Raw genomic sequence first — 21,537 nt, forward strand, 5'->3', positions numbered from 1 at the left:
ACTCATCTGTATGCAGGTCATTTTCCAGCATGACAGCAACTGGTGCTGAAGATGATTCCTTGCAGGACGGAGTCCGGGCTGGGCCATTCGGGTGGAATGATTTCCCTTAGTCCTCGATGAATTAAAATCTAGATTAAAAAAAATTTTAATCTCAAAACATTTTTTGCTGTAAAAAATTTATAGGTTTCATTTGATTTTATGTAGACAAGGATTGCATGAGAGTCGTGTTCTATTTATCATTAGTGTTGGGAACGTTACTTTAAAAAAGTAATTCGTTATAGTTACTCACTACTTGTTCAAAAAAGTAACTGAGTTAGTAACTGAATTACTCTATAATAAAAGTAACTCGTTACCAGGGAAAGTAACTATTTGCGTTACAGTTAAAAAAAGGTTAGGCTATATGCCAATTAATTGTGTTTTTTTTTTTAAGCATTTTTCACAGTCAGTTGAAATGAGTTGATCAGAAAGTTGTTTAACTTTTGATATTTATTGCACATCCACAGACCAGTGCAGGATAAAATCCTTTAAAATCCCAAATCTTTGAAAAGAAGAAAAAAAAAGCAAAAGTAAACAGTTACACTATATAAAGTGCATTTACATCTATGAAATTAAATTAAATTCTCTCAACCTGAGACAACTGGTTTGTTTACAACAGAAGTAAACTTAACAATAAAACCTCTATTCTTAATTAAATAAATCAAATACCCAGTCTGGTAGACATTCAGGAACTTCATGTTTTTTCTTAAATAATGTTTATATCGCCTTGAAAATGTTCAATTTTCTTCGGCTTGCACCTGAAGCCATTTCGGCCTCTTCTCCGTTTGTGTCGTGTCACTCGCGTGCTTCGGCGCGCGTGTAAAAACACTGGCTCTGATTGGCTAGCATAACGCTGCCTTAGCCAATCGCTTACTGACTTGTTAAGTTAAACAGGTGTTACACCGAGAACTGTGACCTATCGGGATCTGTTACTCCTCACTAGCCTGGGCAGTGGTCCGCTCGCATTACTGTTAGTATATCAATATATAGTAACGCACCGCTTTTAATGACCAGTAACGTCAACGGCGTTGTAACAACAGGAAAAGTAACTAATTATATTATCCCGTTACTGACAAAATGACGCCGTTACCTAACGCCGTTATTTTTAACGGCGTTATTCGCAACACTGTTTATCATTAAACGTAAAATGCTAAAGCGTGCTTTAAAAATCGAGACGTAAAACAACGTTACATATAAAGTTGTAGACATTCATGATCTTTGTGCATCAGTTTGTATAACTAATGACTTATAACCAATCACTTATGTACCATTCCACCATGTGAATGTATGAGTTACAAACTAAAAATACAAACTACGTACCTTTCTGCATACTTTGTGACATCACTCCAACATGTCATATAATAATTTTGATTAAATCAGAATCACTATGAAAATGAAAACATATGCTTCAAATAATCCTCCAAGCAATATGAGGCATGTGGCACAATTGAAAGATAATTTGCACAAAAAATTATGCCTCATCAAGGCACAAGCAACAGGGGTGTGACTGGAGGTGAAGCCAGTTGTTTATTTTAAACACGCTTATTGTCAGAGCAGAGTCGGAAACTTCCCCGAATGTGATCACACTGAACGGTGCTGGATGACATTATATTTGCCTACCAGGCTCCCAAAGGGAGCAGACACCTACTGTTTTTTTCATTTATTATTCAGAACACAGGCATCTCCAGAATGCCCATACCGTGGGGGTTGGGGGATTTGTACTGTATATGTATTCACCAGATAATATGCTTAATATTGCAAACTCAGACAATCCTAGCAGGGAAAAACAAAGCCTGCTGGACAAGTTTGTTTCAATAACTTCATAAATTAAAAAGGCAGGAAGGCATGGTGGTCTGTCTTGCTATAGCATCAGACATTTTTATTTAAATTTGTTCACCATCACACAGATCAATATGTTTGCATTATTTCTTGTAAGTTCAGCAAATAAATGTATGCAGGCTCAAAAACAAGAGCCCTCCAAAAACAAGCAAACGTTTCCCAAAAGCACTGTAGTGTTAAGAGCTGTTGTAAACGAGAGGGAGAGTTTTCAGTGCGATATGTGCTCTACCATTTAACATTGATCTTTGTGCTATGATGCCTTTTGAAGTGTGCACCCAGAATTCTTGTGCTGACCATAGAGTTTGTGCTTGACTCTGGTTTATGGCTGTAGTTTGCACTAATGGATGGAACCATGGGTGTTTTTTTTTTCATAGCTTGCCGTTTACCAACATTATTACCATCTGCCCTTTATTGTTTAGTTTAGTTTCCCCCCAGATATAATAGTGCACCCAGTGATGGATATTCTTGTTTTTGTCATTGGATACATTTCTTTTGCATGGTGATGAGGCCTTAGGTAAGGTTCCGTTTCTCTGAAACCCCCCCTGGACACCAGCACAAAAGGTCGCGGTGATGGCCTAATAGTGCCCCTCGCTAGTGACTTGTACTAATTGAGACCATTATAAAAAATGTGGGCACCCACCGTTGTAAGACCGAGCACAAAAGGTCAAACGACTGTCAGTGGCATTAGAAAATGGGGCACGTATATGACACTCACCTACCATTAATTATGAACCAGTCTTGATAGAATTAAAGGGTGCTTTGGAAGAGCAGGAGAACTAGCTAAGTAACTGTACTGTCATTTTTACTTTCAAACAATTGCTTCTGACCATGGAAAGATTTTATTTCCATTGAAATGACAATCTATCAGTTTTGAAGGGAAAAAAATGTTCTCTGTTAAGGTCATAGAATAAATTGCAATATGTGAAAGGGGCAGACATTATAAATGGTACAGATGGTCACGTTTTTCTAGCTCAGGGTCCACTCAGCAAGTTAGCAGGGGTCATAAGGACTTGTGTCAGATCCATGGGAAGCCTAGCGGGAGATTTTTAGAGTGGGTCCGTGCACTTAAAGGCCAGCTGATTCAAACAGTGAGAGTATATTAGAGAGGCTGCTTCAAAGCTATGAAAGATAATGAGGCTATTAGTTCTTATACCTCACATCAGTCCACAAAACCCGTTTCACACACACAAACATGCAGGCGGCGTTTTGACTGAACCATTTCCATTACAAGTTTATGATCATCACTATGTTTGAAATGGAAATTCCTCCCAGGCTATTTATGCATCATTTCACATGCAGTGATTCTCTCACTCCAGCATGACACAAAGCATAAAACTTCCTGTGTCAAACTTCAACATGCAGACTTTTGCAATTAAAGAGCATGTAGCAGTCTGAGTCTCTAATAACTTTGTGAAGATGTGAACTAGAGCTCATGCAAATGGCTAGTACATATAGACGTTGATTTGCCCTTGCATAACTGTGGGCTTTTTCCACATGTTAATTCTTTTACGCATCACATATAAATTACCCTGTTGTCCCCACTTCTGTACTTCAGTCAGATGTGTGACAATAACACAAGGTATGTTCTTAAAATCCTGGTCACATTTATTTAACAGTTATTCAGCCTCCAGCAAATCTTGTCCTCAGTTTGTTTCTTTTAGCTGCTGCTTAAAACCATGTTATTCATCATTAAAGTAAAATAGTTCAGCCCTTCAGAAATACAGAAAAGAAGCCTCCTGCAAGCCCTTCGTGCCACACAAGCCAGCCATAATCTATAGGAAAGAGAGAAGTAACAGATGGCGTGTGTTCTTCTTCACACATGCCCAGCCAAACTGAAGACTAGGACTCGAGCCCCATGCATTATTTAGCTGCACTCAGGATTCCAGGAGTTGCCTCGCAAACCTGGTGGACATCGCGTGAAAACCCTCACCTCTCTCTCCCTAACAGTACATTTAGTAAGTGTTTTGGCAGACATACACCTCTAGTGCTGCGAAATAGGCAAAATGAGTCTGGAAAGTACAAACAGTGGAACGGCAGAGGAGGAAAAGGCAATCTGTCCGTGTCCCTTTGTCCAGTCACTTTTCACAGTCTTGCACCACTTGCCTGCAGAGGGCTCATTAAAGCAGCTCTAAGCCAATTGTAAACTGGGTTTGTGTGTTTGGCAAGGTACTATGACTGAATGCTGAATGATGCCTGAAGTAATAAGAAAAAAACATGTTGATTTTCTGAGCTGAGAGCTTTGAGCTCCAAGAGGGTGCGAGCCAGAACTAATGGAAAAAGAGGCAAAGACAAGCAAGAGCAAGAGAGAAGAGTGTTCTTAATTATAACTTCCTCTTTCTCCTATTCCTTGTTTTACAGGAGTATCAGATTGACATCATCTTTGCCCAGACATGGACAGACAGCCGACTAAGATATAACAGCACAATGAAAATTTTAACTTTAAACAGTAATATGGTTGGACTTATTTGGGTACCGGACACAATCTTCAGGAACTCCAAGAATGCAGATTCACATTGGATTACTACACCAAACCAACTTCTCAGAATATGGAATGATGGGAAAATACTTTATACTCTGAGGTAAGACAGTCTTTTTGTTGTTAAACTAGTCAGAGTTTAGAAAGTCTCAGAAATCACCTGTAATGTTACTACACAGATAATATGCAATAATGTACATTTAAAGATTACCTCAATGGCTGCCAAATTCAAATATCAGTCAATTTTATTTTTCTTAATACGAAGAGCTATGCAAAATATCAGCTGTAAAGATAAACCTAAATGTTCAAATCTACAATAACCCAAGGCTACAATGTCTATGAACCTGTGTAGAGACACTGACACTAGCATTAACAGTTATGCCACTATTGTAGATGAAAGTCTATAATAAGCCACCTGGCTTTTCAAATATTTGATGAATCTGAAGTAGCTTCGATTATGTGAGAGCCACTATTCTCTGGGACTGTGCTTTTTAGAACAAATAACTGCCATCGTCTTTGCAGGATCCCTTTTGCTTTTAAACATCAGTGATGTCTCCGTATTTAGAGCTCTGCTCCCAGACTGGCTGTGGCCTGGTGTGAACCTTGGGGGCTGAGATGATGAGAAACTGCTGCTCCAGTTGAGAACAGCCTTAGTCTATGACAGAGCCATCCATTAGGGCCTGTGCAGGTCTATCCAGAGGAGACTGGAGGTCTGTCCAGAGTCCAGAACCCAGAGCAAATGCAGATTTGAATAGATCTGCTTGACATGCAGTCGTTCTGGGACCCAGCTGTGTATCAGCCATAAGTAACTCCAAAACACTGGACTGAGCACAACATTCATAAACCCTTAAGTATGTGAAGTATACAGCAAAATGTAAATGTAGGTTTGTTATAGAAACCACTTGTACTTAATGTACAGTATATGCCATGTTTATAATGTGAAAGGTGGAGGGGGGGTTGCTATTCTCCTAGTAAAAATGTATTAACCATGCAGTGATAGAATAAAACACTAGTAGATTTTCTTAATGAGAGCAGATGTGATCCAAGTTTAAATATTCCCTGATTCCTCTGCTCATAAATAAGTGTAAATAAATAAATATACACATAATGAAGGCTGGTGAGCCTTCTGCCAGCACACCAGAAGGCTCGTCTGTCCTGGGGCACACAGTCAAATGAAACAACAGGGAGGTGGCCTGCATGTCCCCACTGGCACTAAACAACCACATCCTTCTTGTGGTCTGAACGTTGAGGATAGTCCTCCTTCATGCAAGCCACACAGCAAAACGTAGCAAGCACCACATTCATTCAGCAAGAGAAAGAGAGAGAGAGAGAGAGAGAGAGAGAGAGAGAGAGAGAGAGAAACACTTTCCCTTATTCACACATTAAAACATGGTCTGATACATCAAGTGCAGAATGCCGGTTTAGATATGACAAGAAGTCGTTTTGTGTATATATACATTGCGTCTGTTGAGGTGAACACTGCTTCTGATGTGTGTGTAAAACTGAACTCACTGTTGCTCTATTTTTGCAAATACAGGTCACAGCATGCAAAGAGCTGGTCTCTGATGAGTAGATATTCTCTGAACCCAGCTCTGCCCTAGTTATAAGAGTAGGAGAACCCAGTCAAACACTGCACTCACCTGCCATGTCCCTCTCATGACCCCCATCAGAAACCCATCGCCCTGTAAGACAAAGACTTCACCTTAGCACAGTAATGACATTATAGTTTCTAAAAGAGTTTCAAGCAGGCTACACAGTGGAATCACCACTGCAGAATGAACGTCTATGGTGTTGTTCATTTAGGTTCAATAATGATGACTCTAGGACACGTGCCCCAGAGTGGTGCACCCAGCTGTTGTCTAAGAATAATCAGTCACTGACAGTAGAGCAGACGTGTTCTACCTTCACCTCTTGTTGATGCCTTGGGAGAAAGCATAAAAATAAAGTCTAAATAAAATACTGTTTAAGGAAAGTGCAAAGCTCCCTTGAGCCTAAACACTTCCACACAAAATGGAACCCATCATCCATGCCACCAGGTTGGCCTCAAACCCACTACCACACATGCATGGCCCAAATTGGCATGACAAGTCTCTGATAGAGGTCTTTGTTCAAACCTCACCATCAAAGCAGTTTGAAATAAAATTAAAAAAAAGAAAGAAGGAAGAAGACAATCGCATTTCAAACTGGGTGCTGCAGGTGCCGAAAGTATTTTGGGATAATTGCTGCCTGTTTAATTCATGTCTCACAGAATAGACCTGGGAAGTGTTCAGGTAAGACACTTGTGGAGCAAGTGATGCAGTGTCTCCGTTTCTGGGCAAGGAGAGATTTCACAGGCCAGCAGAAAGACTCCATCATCCACATTCTGTGAAGCATTTCCTTGGCAACAGGACAAGCAATGTGGTCGCTAGGAGGCGAGTGCCATGAGCAAGGACAATCTGGAACAATGACAGATGAGATAGTCCAATATGGAGACCCATTGATTATCAATATTCATGGCCACGGCAGATTTAGGACAGTGATATTTGGTTATTATGGAAAAGGAAAGGGGGAGAGGGTTTGGACGATAAAATGTCACACTCCATATTAATTGGAGTCATTTGTGTGCCGGTAAAGAGTAAACAGCAGTGGCATTTTGTACACTGGGAACTTTCAAGCAGAGAAGGAAGAGCCCTGTGTCCAGGTCTAAGCTCAAGAATAAGGTTAATTTGATTCACCACACCCCTCCATAGCACCTAATAAGTGGTGTCAAGCCATTTATTTACTGTCATGGTTCTATTTATCAGAGTAGCTTCTTTTTTACACATTCTTATATACCTGCAATTATCAACTGAACCATGTGCCACAGACAACTAAAATGCCATTCAAACTTGGGCTAAAATATAAACAGCTATATAAATAATATAAAAAACAGTTTGGAATACATTGTAAGCATCCACCATGCTGGTGAAAAAGGCCGAAGATGAAGCTTATCCTGAAAATGTGCAAATGAGTAAAACAAGAAAATCTGAAAATATTACTATATTATGACATATTGACCTATTGCAATATAGAGCAGTTTAAGACTTATACGACACTGCTACTGTTCTGTTAGTGACATCTCATATAAACTTGTCAATCTCTGATGAAAATCATCAACTAAGCAGTAAAAGGTTAGGGTTGACATCCACTTGACGTGGATGCAACTTAGTCTTGATGGACTGGATGCACAAGAAACAAGCTGCTCCAATTATGTGTGACTGGATTAACTTTGGTGCTTCAGGTCTCCTCAGTCATGCAGAGGTTAGAATAGGACATAGGGACTGCGTGTTTTGTTTTGGTATATCAACCATCGTATGTTTCTGCTTCTGCCTCTACTAGAAGCAAATGCAATACAATTCAGAACTGCAGTAACAGTACTCAAGTGAAAAGAACATTGATATCACAATAATTACTACTCTCTATCTTTACAATGTATCATGTTCTCTCCATTTAACTATTTGCAGCCAATTTCCTTCCTTCTAGTTTCTTAAACACAGCTGCAAGCATTTTTTTTACTGTTTTGAATATTAGCTTTTAAACCACATGAAAAGATTTTATGTCCAGGGACATTTTGATAGTTTAATATAAAAAAAACATTTTGCTATTTGGGGTTAAAGTGAGCTTTTGGAAATGTGACTACAGTCATATTTTAACATGAAACATAAAATGTCATTTGCAAACTTTCAGATGGATTAGCTTGGCATGTGTCCGACCTTTTCAAGCTCAGGGCTCATTCTTACATGGCTGTGAAACGCACAGTTATGCGTGTGAGAGGTGTTACCTTGCTCAGGTAACAATGTTACTGGAGGATGATGAAGATGAACAGAATTGTCAGCAGAGCTCCTTCACTACGTATGCTACACTGCCTTTCCCCTCCACTTCTCCACCACACACAAAGCAAATGACTCATTCATAGCTGTCTTATTGTGCCTCTCAGAACACAACGAGCTACTGGCGACAACTGGAGAGGTCAATGTCTTGTGAAAGATTTCAGTGTAGATTCAGACCAATGAAACACCACTTCCACATATGTTATATGCAAAAGAATATGTGGACATCTGACCATTATTCCAAGACCATCATATATTGCAAAACCACAGGCATTAATATGTAATTGCTTCAAATCCCCTTGAAAGAGAATTGATGCGAATGAGCACTTTTTCTGCTTCAGTTGCTCAGCTACAGTAGATATCTGAGGTGTGTACAACAATGCACCCAGATACAATAATAATAATTCCCAGATATTATCATCATCATCATCATCATCATCATCATTCATTCACTGCTCTGTAATAAGTTAGAACTAGTAGGATATAGCATGGGTTTAAATTCCTTCAGATGATCCTAAAATTTTGATTTGACCGTCAGCCTTTTCTGCTTGTCCAGTAAGCCCTGATGTTGTTGGATGTTAACCAGGTGTTGTACATCTCCCATTACAGGCTGACTATTAATGCCGAGTGTCAGCTGCAGCTCCATAACTTTCCCATGGATGAGCACTCCTGCCCCCTCATCTTCTCAAGCTGTGAGTATCTGGCTGGTGCTGTTAATGCTTTCAAATATCATAGCTCACCCCACCTGCTACTCTCAAATATTTATCTCCACCTTTTAGAGACAACATGCTTTTATGCTGTAAATCCAACCAGACTACTGATAAACGTAGCACAAAGCTAACAATTAGGTGTCCTGCAATGGTACCAGTTATCTATAAGACTCTTATGCACATACTGGTTAGTCTTGGAACTTCAGAAACAGGTTCAGGTGATTAATGAATAGATAAGCACCACCAATATAATGTATTGACTTTATCACCGAACATGGAGTTATATTCCTCTACTGATTACCAACCTATTGATGCATCACATCACTAGTTTTATAATGCAGGTTGGATTTTTTTATGTAGCTACATTTAAAAACTGCACATTTGTGGGAGTGTGGAATCGTGTTTCAGCAAAAATGCCCCCCCCCCCCCCCCCCCCCTTCAGTTTGCTACGTCCCTGCATGGAACACTCTATGAATCACATTATGAATCAGCAATTAGAAAGTTAACCCAAGCCATCTCCAACAAAGCTACCACAGAAATCATTCTGTGATGTAACCCACCTCTGTAGCTGAACACGTACCTTAGCTTGGTGCTAAATTGGGTTATTAATGAGAAAAACAGGCATGTGTTTGCTGTTTAATTTGTGTATGTTTATGTGTATATACACACCCATAAAAGCTTCAGACAGGTGTGAAAGTTGATGCAAAGTAAGTTATTTTTAAAATAGCGTATGTATGTCACACGTGTGTGTGTGTGTGTGTGTGTGTGTGTGGCTGTGTGTGTTTTTTTTTTATATACGCATATACACCACTCCTCGGTGCCCAGTGGATGGATTAAAGATTTCCCCTTGTATACCTGATTCTTACCAATATTCATATTGCTGCCTCAATATTCATATTGCTGCCAAACAAGTTTAAGGTAGGCAATGACAGGCTTGGCTACACAGTAGCGGATTAAAACTCCTGGGTTTGCGATAGTCACCTTACGATGCGTTTATCACAACGTAACGACAACGTGATCTGAGGAGCTCGTGTGTGTATCTGCTGCACAGATGCATCAAGGTCCCTCCTACATACACCATTCAACAAAAGGGTTAGTCTCGTCTACAACACAAATAAGCACAACAGTGCATGCATATAACTGTCTCTGGTATCACTTTCTACTTGCTAGCTCATAACAGCAGTCAATAGTATAATGGAGATACATAGTCAGTATTTATCCATAAATGCATACGTGCAAGTTTCTTAAAAAACAGCTAACGGCAATACCTGAGGCAAAGCCGCTCAAATGAAATGACTCTCTTAGAAAGCCTCTCTCTCTATTCAGCTATTGGCAAACGATGGTAAATGCTTCAAGCTATTAATTGACTAAAGTTCAGAATACCTACAGCCATATTTTATATAAGGTTTAGTCATGTAACTTAGCACAAGCAACCAAAATGGAATGATACCCAACCTCTTATCTGTGCAAGGTGGGCTAGCAGATTCGTATCACTAAATAACAACAGTATCCCTGAACGTTTTCTACCTAGCAAGTGTTATCTCGGTTGAAATGTGGTTTGCTCTATTCCATATTATTAACAATATGACGTCAGAGTAGTAAACAAAAATGCCTCTTCTGTGCAAACAGGACCGCAGAGTTTGAAAAAACACTTGGCGTCAACATTTTCTTTCAAGCAAGTACCCATATCCCCACTGTGTGACAACTTTAGCCGCCTAAATGTTTACCCTGATCTCTGCATTGGTAGCTTTGAGGTAAGATTCACTCCTCACACACTGGTTTCAACTGGTTTTCATTTGGTTAAAATATTAAGCAAACTCACAGAAAATCCGCAACACTTCACCAAGAACAAGAAAGAGGTGTTGTTACTAGCAGTCCTACTGAGCCCATGAATGAGTTTCAGGTGTAGGTGATGACCTGCAGGAGGCTCCTGTGTAGAGCAGTGGGGGTGCCTGGCCTGGCACACAGTCTCCAGTAGGTGATAGAATATGATTTGCATTTGGCTTTTAACAAAATAAGACAGCTCTGTTTTTAACAGTAGAATTTTTTTTTTTATGAGGCAACGCATGAGATTTCTGCCATTGCACTATTTTTGTAGAAGATATAAAGGATTGTGGAAAAGAACATGGCTCACACAGAATGACCTTCATCACAGAGACATAGAGGAACGAAGAAACCCAGCCGGGGTGGCATTGTCTCTTAGGCAGAAAGACGCTGTCATATAAGACCTAAAGCATTCCTAGAACTGGACTACAGACAAGCCCCACTGTTCCACTATGGCATGGGCAGGGAAGAAATGTTAAATGCCCCTTAAAGCATTGCAGCCTCCTCATCACCCAGCTGATGACCCCACACTATTTTCTTTCAAAGAACACAGAGCCCCAATTTTTGTGCGCTGCGTTTTAAATGCAAGGGGATTTGCAAATGAGGGTTAATGTCCATTTGGCAAGGCTAGGTGGGCCAGACTCTAAATCAGCTCAGCTGTGCATAGCTGTGCGTAGCAGTCACATGGCGAATGTGTTCCCACTGAAATGCTCCTGTACAACTCACAGTGAGATCTCCCTCCCACCCAACTGGAACGGTTGCCAAAGGAATCCTTTTAATATTTCACACCTCACTGCCCAGCAAAGCAGTATGTCTCCAAAGCATATTTTGAGATGCAAACATGCACAAAGCGCAGTGGGTCCCAATCTGAAAAACAACAAACTGCCACACTGCCTGCAGGGAAGGTTTCTCTGACATGTCACCTGGGCAGAAGTATACATCCCCTTCCTTGGCTCGCAGTGTGTATGAACAGTACCAGTGGCTCTTCAAGCATGGTTATTGCAGAAAAGAATCAGTAAAGATCATTATAGTTTACATTATTCATTTCAGAGGATCATCTTAAGTCATACTCCCTGGTCCTTGTGTTATTATAATTATGCGCATGATTACCAGAGTGATTAATCTTTTGGACAATGTAAAAGGTGACGCTGACCACAAGCAATCAAACTGGTCCTGCACTTTCAGAAGGGGCTGTAAGAACCAGTTTATAACATTACACTTATATCCAAGTCTAAAAATAAACTCATTCATGTTCATGTGCGAATCTGTCTAATATAATAAGCCAGTAATTGGCTAAAGCTATGAACTCTAAAATGAGCAGAGAAAAAAATGTTTTTACTGTGTATAATTGGTAAATCACTTTCCATGGAATGCACGATGTTGTTATTTCTAACCTATTCACTTATTTATTCTCGAATGTACTGTACAAAACATGATGTACCTATTATGAAACTAACTTGTTTTCTGCCTCATGGAACTTACTGCCATCTTGAAACCATTAAGTGAGAAAATGACTTTGACCCACTCTATTGCATGGATGAGCAAGGGACATTAACAGCCTCATCAAACTATAGGGGCACCAATGAACAGACCCTCACCCAGATGGCACTGTCTCCTTACTGTAAGGGATGTTTCTACTGCTTATTTAGAGAAATTACCTGAACGTACAGTATATGATGGGATTTTAACAGAGTCTTTGACTCAGGGTCAATTATTCAAAATGCAACATAATATCTTAATAGTGTTGAAATGTAACTATCAAGTTGTCACTCAGAGTCCCATGTGAACACATGAACAGTGCAATTCATCCTTACATAATATATGTGTTAATCCTTTTGTGGTTTTTCAAACGCCCTGGACCATATTCAGAAAACATATCACCACATTTAAAATGAAGTTAACTGCAAGTATCACCACAGTAACACATTTACAGTCAAAGTCAAATTTATTTGTATGGAACTTTTTATAACAGCTGTTATCAGAAAGCTATACACATGTCCAAGTCCAAGTCCCCAGTGAGCAAACCAAAGGTAACAAAGGCAAGGAAAAACTCCCTAGAGCATGAGGAAGAAACCCTGAGATGATCCAAGACTTAAAGGGGGACCCATCCTACTCTGGTCATCAGCGTACATTACAATATCAGCTATGTAAACGGTAAACAGCACATTTACTTATTCATCATTGTGAAATAGCAGAATATTTGACTGGTTTATGATATGTGGTGTCACCTCATTAAGTCCTTCTGTGATTGTTAGCAGCCCATAAGAGAACATTGTTCAGCAAAAAAACGCTACTTGAATTTGTTGGATGGTACCTTTCTTGGTAACAAGCTGATGTAGAGTGGAAGATCTTTTCTGTAGAATTATTTGGTCATACATCCAAATTATAATTATTAAGTTAATTGAAAAAAATATATTTAAAAGGCACATTTTTGGTTGGAGTGAGCATGATGGCAAATGTAATCGTAGAAGTTCAGAAGAGAAAGAACGTGCTTGGGCATCTCAGGAAGTCATGAACTTTTGACGAGAAATACAAATTTAGGTGTTACAGAAGAAGAAACTTTATATAGATATAGACTACTGGGGAGAGATACCAATTTTGGGGGTTGAACTGTCACCATTGAAGTCATCAACTCGGTTCAAGCTTGCAGTTCCCATCTTGGTCAAAGCTACAAAGTTACATTTATATGCGACTGGCAGTTTTCAGCATAGTAGTGGTCTCATGACTTGTCTCAGGACACAGGTCTTTATACATATAGCCTAATTTAAATGCTGGTTTTGAATCGGCTTTTACCTTGGGCACAGCTGAATTTACTACCGTTGTATGTTGACACTGGTGTGCTAATTATCATGGTGAATTTATGAATAGGAATTAAATACAATGTCACATTTTGCAGCCCATGTTCCATCAGGTTTTATTATTATTAATCTGGCCCACTGTGTGTTCACCTGTATCTACTAAGCAGCTTGAATGGAGGAAAAAGGCCCTACTGATAAGGACCAACATGATTGCTCTTTTTTCAGTTCTCACATACAGTTGTAAATGTTTAAGCTCTTATAAATTAAATCAGAGCACCTAAGCTCTGTCTGCAACAGACAGCATATAATGAAACTACAATTTTTTCCTTTTGTCAAAATGCCAGTACTGAAACAGTCAAATTGAACTACATGATATTTTCTGAAGATTATTACTACTTCTTTTTCATCTTTGTACCATCAGGACAATTTTGGGGTTTAACTGGAGCCAAATCAGCATGGGGCAGTTAATTAAAAAGCAAGTGGCCTTTAAAAAGATGAAGGGCCATATGTAATTAACTTTGATATATAAAAGGTGCACTATTAACCATCAGACTGCTTTGGACAGATATACAGACCTAGGAGACATCTAGACCAATAGCAACCAATACACAAGTTGGTAGCACTGTGAAACAAAAAAATGTCCCAAAAATTATTACACTACCTAAAAATGGATAGAACAGCAAAGAGGTTTTTAAGGGAAAGACAAGGGTAATGTGCAAAGAAACAAAGTCCTACACAGACATCAAATACAAAATCAAGTAACCACAGAAATCACAAAGCCCCACTGTGAGCATCAACAGTTTGCTTCTTTATTGCTTTCATATGGTCTGAGAAGGGCGGGGACACCTGATTGGTCCATGGTGAGTGCGAAATCTTAGAACAGATCACCAGGCGGAACCTGAAACAGACAGACAACTCATGCACAACATACTGTATAACTATAATTTAGGGGCAGTTATGGTCCTGTGGTAGGAAACTGGTCTTATGACCGGAGGGTCGTGGGTTTAATTCCCAGGCTTGAGGCCATGACTGAGGTGCCCTTGAGCAAGGCACCTAACCCCAACTGCTCCCCGGGCACCGGACTCTGGGCATGTGTGCACCACAGCCCCCTAGTAATCACTAGTGTGTGTGTGTGTGTGTGTGTGTGTGTGTGTGTGTGTGTGTGTGTGTGTGTGTGTGTGTGTGTGTGTGTGTGTTCTAATTGCACAGATGGGTAAATGCAGAGGTCAAATTTCGATTGTGGTGAAAAAAATCACAATTGACATATATGGCACGTTTCATAACAGAAAGGAGACCGAAACACCATTATCTTTCACTGACACACACACACACACACACACACACACACACACACACACACACACACACACACACACACACACACACACTTAATCAAACACTTTCTTAATCATTTATTTTGATGTTACAGTGTTAAAACAGCTGTAGGATGGTAACTTATTTTACCACACCTGTGGATCAGTGAAGCAAAATGGATTGTTTCACTAAAGCGTTAGGTCGACGCGTGTTTCTGCTTCCAGAACAAAAGAATAAAGGAGGAGACAAGCTCCACAGAATTACTTTATTAAACCCCTTATTAACCATTCACATGGTGTCAGAATCCTACAAGTAAACAGGAACAAAAACTTTTGCAGCCACTCAGTGAATGAAAAACCAAGGAATGTGCAAAAAAAATTATAAATCTTAAGTGACACCACTGCAGAAATTTGACTTCACAAACACAGAGGAATGGCCAAAGTGGATTAAACAATTTGAGATATTCAGGTTTACATCTAGGCTTGAGTTGAAAGCCTGGGAAAACCAAGTAAACACCCTCAATTTATACAATGAATGCAAAGACATTGTCAGTTCAGTGCAGCTGACGCTCAGTGAAGCCTGCCAGTACAGCACTATCAAAGTTAAATTAGACAGACATTTTGTGGTTCAAAGAAACAATATTCAAAAGTTTAATATGAGACATCAAGTTGGACTGCCGACAGTTTTATTACTGCTCGGTATTGTCTGGCAGAGCATTGTGGCTATGAACTGTTGCACAATGAAATGATTAGAGATAAATATGTCATTGGATTGTGAGACAAGACACTATCTGAGCAACGCCAATTAACACGTTGGAGAAAGCTATCTCTCACATTTGTCAAACTGAGCTAGTAAAAAGACAACAAGAGATGCTGAAGTCAAACTTTACAGGTGAAGTGACTATAGACACAGGGCCGGCGCCAGAACATATACAGTGAGGGGGCGGGACACCTCGCCTGAGGGGACACCCCTTTCGCCCCCCAACCCTCCCCCCCCTGTGGCACCGGCCCTGTATAGACAGTACTATTCACTCACAACAAAGGCAGACCTAAGGCGCAGGATTAACTTTTCCAAATATTGGGGTAATATGGAACCAGAGATGATTATTCCCGTGTAAATGGTGCGGGAAATAACAAATAATATCCAGCAACAACAAATAACAAATAATATGCAGCAAAGAGGCATACTGGAACCAGTACAGAAAAAGGGGCATTATGCTAAAATGTGCAGATGAAAGGCCATTTGTGAGATGCACATAAATGACAAAGAAGAGGATAAGCCATTGCATTCTTTGGAACAATATACACCGATGCATCAGATGCTCCTTGGCTGATAAAGTGGACAACAATGATGTTCTGTTTAAAGTGGACAACGGAGCAGATGTAATGGTGGTATCAGAGGAGCTGGACAGGAAAGGACTATTCAGCAGACTGGAAAAAAATCATAAATATACTGAAAGAATCAGGTGAAGAGATACAGTCAGTTGTAGGCATGTTTACAGCTTGACTCTACATGAACCGTAAATGCACAACTCAGGACATCTACACTGGACATTTCTCATTTACGGGGCTGATGAAGGTTTAACTTTTATCCGTACATGTCATAAGGACTGTCCAATTTAAAAAGAAAGCAGAGGATACTTGAAACATGGCTGAGAAATGCATCCTTCATTTTAACGAATTCTAAGGGTGCATCAATCTGATTTCTCACAAGCCTGTGATGCACGCAAAGCTACTGCAAAAATGGACCAAAGTCAGGCAAGCAGAAAGCGAGAGTTCATTTTTTAATGTGTATGTCCGGCATTTCTTGTAAAAGTATGTTATTATCGAGTGAACATTTAATGTGCCATTAAATGTAAAATCATCAATGTGCCCAACTATAATCTTAACATATCTGTTTCATTAGCTAAGCACATCAGTTTAGTAGCTAGTTCATGAACATTTAATTAGCTAGCTATGCAATGTGAGGTTTGTTATTTACTAGATTTAACTTCTTACACAGCAGGAATAGTTACATTTTGAATAGTTTACATCCTGAATACTGCATCACAGCAAAGAAATTTTTCATTTGCCTGTCAGTAACTCCCCAAGTGTCACTTATTCCCTTGGCCACAAACCTTAGCCCCTCGATGTATCATACATGGGAATTATGCATGATGCCACAGTAGATGGCTAAGTCCTTCACAGACTGTATCATTTGGGGCCAGCTGCAGAAGACAGGTCCTCCATAGACTACAGCTGTTAAGGACGCTGGTAAGAAGAACACAACCTCCCTAGTAATGGTCCTTTAACTGAGATGTACTCTTTGTGTCAGGTTTGAAGGCTGTCTTACTGGAGAGGCCAGCATACATACTGATGTTCAGAGGAATAATCAGATAATTCAGTAATTCAGGGCATGATCACCGGCATTATGCAGTACTCAAAAGGCTGCCACACAGAAAGCTGGAGAAAGTATGAGTCAGCAACATCTAGTGAGGTCAGGAGATGCCACCACATAGCAAAATTTATCCCTCACCTTGCAGAAAAGACACAGTATGAAAGTTATTATTTCCATGTGATTAAAGATGCCCAAAGCTTCAAACGCTACTGAAACATCAGATGGCGGTGGTACTGTTTTTAAAAAAGAGCAAGAGAAATATAGTAAGCAAAACCACAAACTACTACAAATTAATTCTTTCTCGGTTCTCTTTCCAGTGCCATTGGTCTTGCAGTCTGCTCAAACCTGCCACATTGAGATGACCACAAGAGTTCATCATGGCAGATGTTGTAGAAGCTTGGAGGCAGCTGCATTGTTCTCCATCACATGTAGCTTCTTCTCAAGCAGTTGCAATTCTTGGAATACATCAGCTAGCACACCAGCAATGTTGGCAGCTTTGTAAATTTCCAGCAAAAAGTATGTTTAGAGATATTTAGACTGTAATTTTCAGTCAGTGTGATGAAATGAATGGTCAAGGACGCGTATGGTTCACTGACAACTACGTATCTGTTGTCAATGAATAGCTGTCTGCTGTTGACAGCAGCTCATGCACATCTTGTCAAAATCTGTTTTCCGAGTCTGGAATACCATCTCATATGGTTATCAAGTGTTTTAAATCACGGCATTAAATGACCATGTAGACAGACACCATATTTTAAGTGAGATATTGTGTATCCGCTAACGTATACTCTTTCCATTGTGCATTACCCTTGTGTATTTTGTGCGTTTGACAAAAGTGTTTGTCACCGTTAGTTATGACAATGTCATAGATTTTCAAGCAGAAAAGGTATATAAAGGTATATCGTTTTTTGAGGTTGATGGAATTTGTGAAATTCTTCATTTGTGCTTAATTCTACATGCAAATGCATGGACTATGTCTTTGGCTTTGACATCAAGATTTGCTGACTCCCTTTTCCTTTGGAACAAATTCAAAATGCTGATCACTTGCATCAGTGGAATTTTCCTTTAAATGAGCTTGCTAGACTCACTGCTTCCGCTTGCTATGATGGCTTCGCTGTCTCTCCATCAGCATGACCTCAACAAACAATGAGAACCTCAATTACCAGTCAATGAGCTCCAAACCCCGCAATCCCAATCATGCTTAACCTGTTCATTCAGTAGTTTACAAGATAGACATGGAACAGACCATTTGAAATGCTATTTTGAATTACCGATAACATATTTGAAGGGTACAGTCTATGCCTACCTTCCTAGATAGGTGATTGATAAGAAAAACAAAAAAATGTTTAGAAGAAATGTTTGCATATACAGTATTTAAGACTGTTATATAATATTCGTTTCCTACATAAGATTTGTCCCAAGATTAAACAGGTAAATACCATGTGAACCTAACTTAACGTAGTGTTGGAAGACGTGGGGCACGAAACCGTGGTTACTGTTTTTTGAGTGAACAAGTAAGAGGATATATATGGTCTGTCGTATTGCGTCGCATCATTTAATTAAGTACATAATGGTCATACTAACACTTCGTGGCCATCTAGAACTAAACAGACAAATATGGTTTGAAATGGTCACACCAGTCTTACTAGTTCAGGAAAATCAACTGTCATATGTAATGAATTTTTATCTGTCAAAATAAGTGAATACTTGTAATGTCTCGAGATGTATGAGACTTTAGTGTCTATTAAATCCAGCCTACTTGTCCTGGGTACTAACAGCCTTGAGGGAATTCTAATCAGTAACAGCACAGGGCACACTGGCAAACATGGCATTCACTTTGGGTATCTAGAGCAGACATGAAGACAATGTCACGCATTGGTTGCATGTGCAAGATGCTGATATGTAAATATTTCTTTTGACTTTACAATAGGACCCCCTGTGGCTCTGTGTCAGAGTCATCCTTTTCAATAGGCTTCCTTGAATTCACATCATCCTCCATGTGATCCCTTTCACATTGTTCACATCTTTTTATGCCAATATATCATCTTTTGTGGTGTCTAGCACTGCCAGCAGTGCCAGTGCCTGCTGAAGTTGTTTTACAGGTTGGAATTTGGGTGCTGTAGTTCTGACATTAGTATACAGCTCTGGGTTGAGAGTAATAAAGGAGGGAGGGTGATGTTTGGAGATTGAAAGTATTCCTATTCTCCAGCAGAGTTATTGGAGTGGTGCTCGGCTTTTCAGATGACTGCGTGACTATGTTTTTGGAGTATCTGACTAGACTGCTCATTTTGATCAAATGGCAAGTGTACACTGCAAGTAGGAGGCTGTGATGCAATGCTGCAGTTCAGGCACACATTCCTGCATGGATTTTATATATCAGTCTCCTTCCCACTCCTTCAATAACTCTGTGGGCCTTCTTCTCCCAGTATGCATGGAACTTGCCTTGGGCAACTCTTGGACAAGTTTCTAAAGAGCAAAAAAAAAAAAAAAAACTTCGCAGCTGAAGCAATATTCCTTTTAACACCATAATCACAATATTTTTCCCTTCTGTATCCCATCTTGTATGCATGTATCTTGTATCCCATCTATTCCCATTCCCAAGATGATCATTTCTGTACATACTCCTGATGGTTTCTTGTTTAGAATTGAGGTTAAGTAACAATGGCCATGTGGTACTCTTCCATAAAGGAGAAAGAATGGTGAAAACAACGTGGCTTCGTGTATCATTCAGTTATACATGTGAGTTCTGTGGGGTTCTTCCACCCCACTTTTGTCCTCTAGCAGAGTGTGTGAGGCATCTGGCACAGCAGGGTGCCACCAGGGTGGTATGGGGTAGTTCAGGAATTGGAAATTCCTGCCAGTTGCTGAAACTGCTTAACAGGCTGTTCTCAAACTCCCAGCCCTGCTGATGATTTAAGTTCTCAAATGATAAAATCCTTTGTTGCATAAAAGGCCAGTAAATCATTTCTCTTGCCAGGCAGATAACTTTATTAGCTCCAACATGCTCTATATCATCAAGCAGATGCTTTAACATAGTTGACTGCAGTTACTATGGAGAATCAGATGTTGTCATGGCCCTGTCTCCCTGTTGAAAATTCCTTTGTCAAGTCTGAACCTGTTCCATTCATGTACTAGTCATTGTGTCTATTCCCCCATCTGTATTGTGTTTATCATTAGGGTTCCCTTCCTTCTTCTTTATGATAATCACTTCACTTATAGATGCACTGTCTCTCTGAGCAGCTCTAATGTCCTTTAGGTGACTATAGGCACATTCCTGGGAAGTAAATCTACAGTCACTTGAATGCAACTGTAATCTGGCTACCCATGGGACATTCTGGTCTATAATCACTGTGCCACCCCACCAAATGGCAGGAATCCCTCTGAACGCATAATTTCTGTGTCAGATCTGATCTTCACTTTCCCTCATGTATACTTTATGGTCAAGTGGATATTGGCCAACTTGCCAATCCACCAATATTCAGCTGATTTAGTCTGACCATCTTTCAAACACAAATGATGTTATTATCTGTGTACACGGTGAATGTGGGTTTGCAGCAGACATTAAGGAGTTCAAGCTTGCCGGGTTGAAAATGCAGGTGCAAAATCTCAGCAGTTGTAACTGCCCAGGATCTATATTTGCATTCATAGAATGCGTCCCCATTTTCACTGGTAAAAGAGTCCAGGGATAGCGTATCGAATTTGGGTCTTCCCTAATCTGCTAACAGAAGTCAAATGCCATTGTGTCAGCCACACGGGGGAATTTCGCTTTTTTCTTTGATGGCATATCTAATCATGCAGAAAAATGTTTTTCAGCTATTTCAGGACAATTGATTACTCATGGTTGCTGTTTTTGTTGCAGTTCTCATGCTTTTAGTTGTAAATGGCAGGAATGTGGGTATACTGTATAACTTTGATGACACTAGAGCATCACCCTTCAGTCACCTGCTGCATTGGTTCCAGTCTATGGGAACCCAGATTATGGGGCCAGAACAGCACAAATTTGTAACCTTTTTTGTAGTGGAAAATCATGGAACAATTTTGATTGGCAGCCAATCAATAATTATCAGCCAATATAAAATATAATAACCAGAAAATAACAAAGAGTATTCTAATATTCAGAACTCAAATAAAAGAATAGGCTACTTCAGGTTCTAGTCATCAATAAAATAGATGACTGGGTATGTCTTAGATATACAAATGAACAGCAAACATCTGTAAACATTCACTACACTTTTGGAAATAGTATTATTAACAAATCAACATCATTTCAATGTGCATCAGTATCTTAAGTCCCACATCATCCAAACCTTTGAACA

At 39.7% G+C, this 21,537-nt stretch overlaps 1 protein-coding gene across 4 annotated transcripts in view; it reads left to right on the plus strand.

The window, feature by feature from the left end:
• gabrg3 (gamma-aminobutyric acid type A receptor subunit gamma3) overlaps positions 1-21,537 on the plus strand; it is an 80,013-nt gene that overhangs the window by 43,426 nt on the left and 15,050 nt on the right. For all 4 annotated transcript variants that reach the window (XM_077014711.1, XM_077014714.1, XM_077014712.1 and 1 more), the window contains 2 exons: positions 4,234-4,454; positions 8,809-8,891. In XM_077014711.1, the coding sequence (XP_076870826.1) occupies positions 4,234-4,454; positions 8,809-8,891 (304 nt within the window). The remainder of the gene's footprint in view (positions 1-4,233; positions 4,455-8,808; positions 8,892-21,537) is intronic.

This window comes from Brachyhypopomus gauderio, chromosome 8 (assembly GCF_052324685.1).
Source record: "Brachyhypopomus gauderio isolate BG-103 chromosome 8, BGAUD_0.2, whole genome shotgun sequence".
Classification (NCBI taxonomy): Eukaryota; Metazoa; Chordata; class Actinopteri; order Gymnotiformes; family Hypopomidae; genus Brachyhypopomus; species Brachyhypopomus gauderio.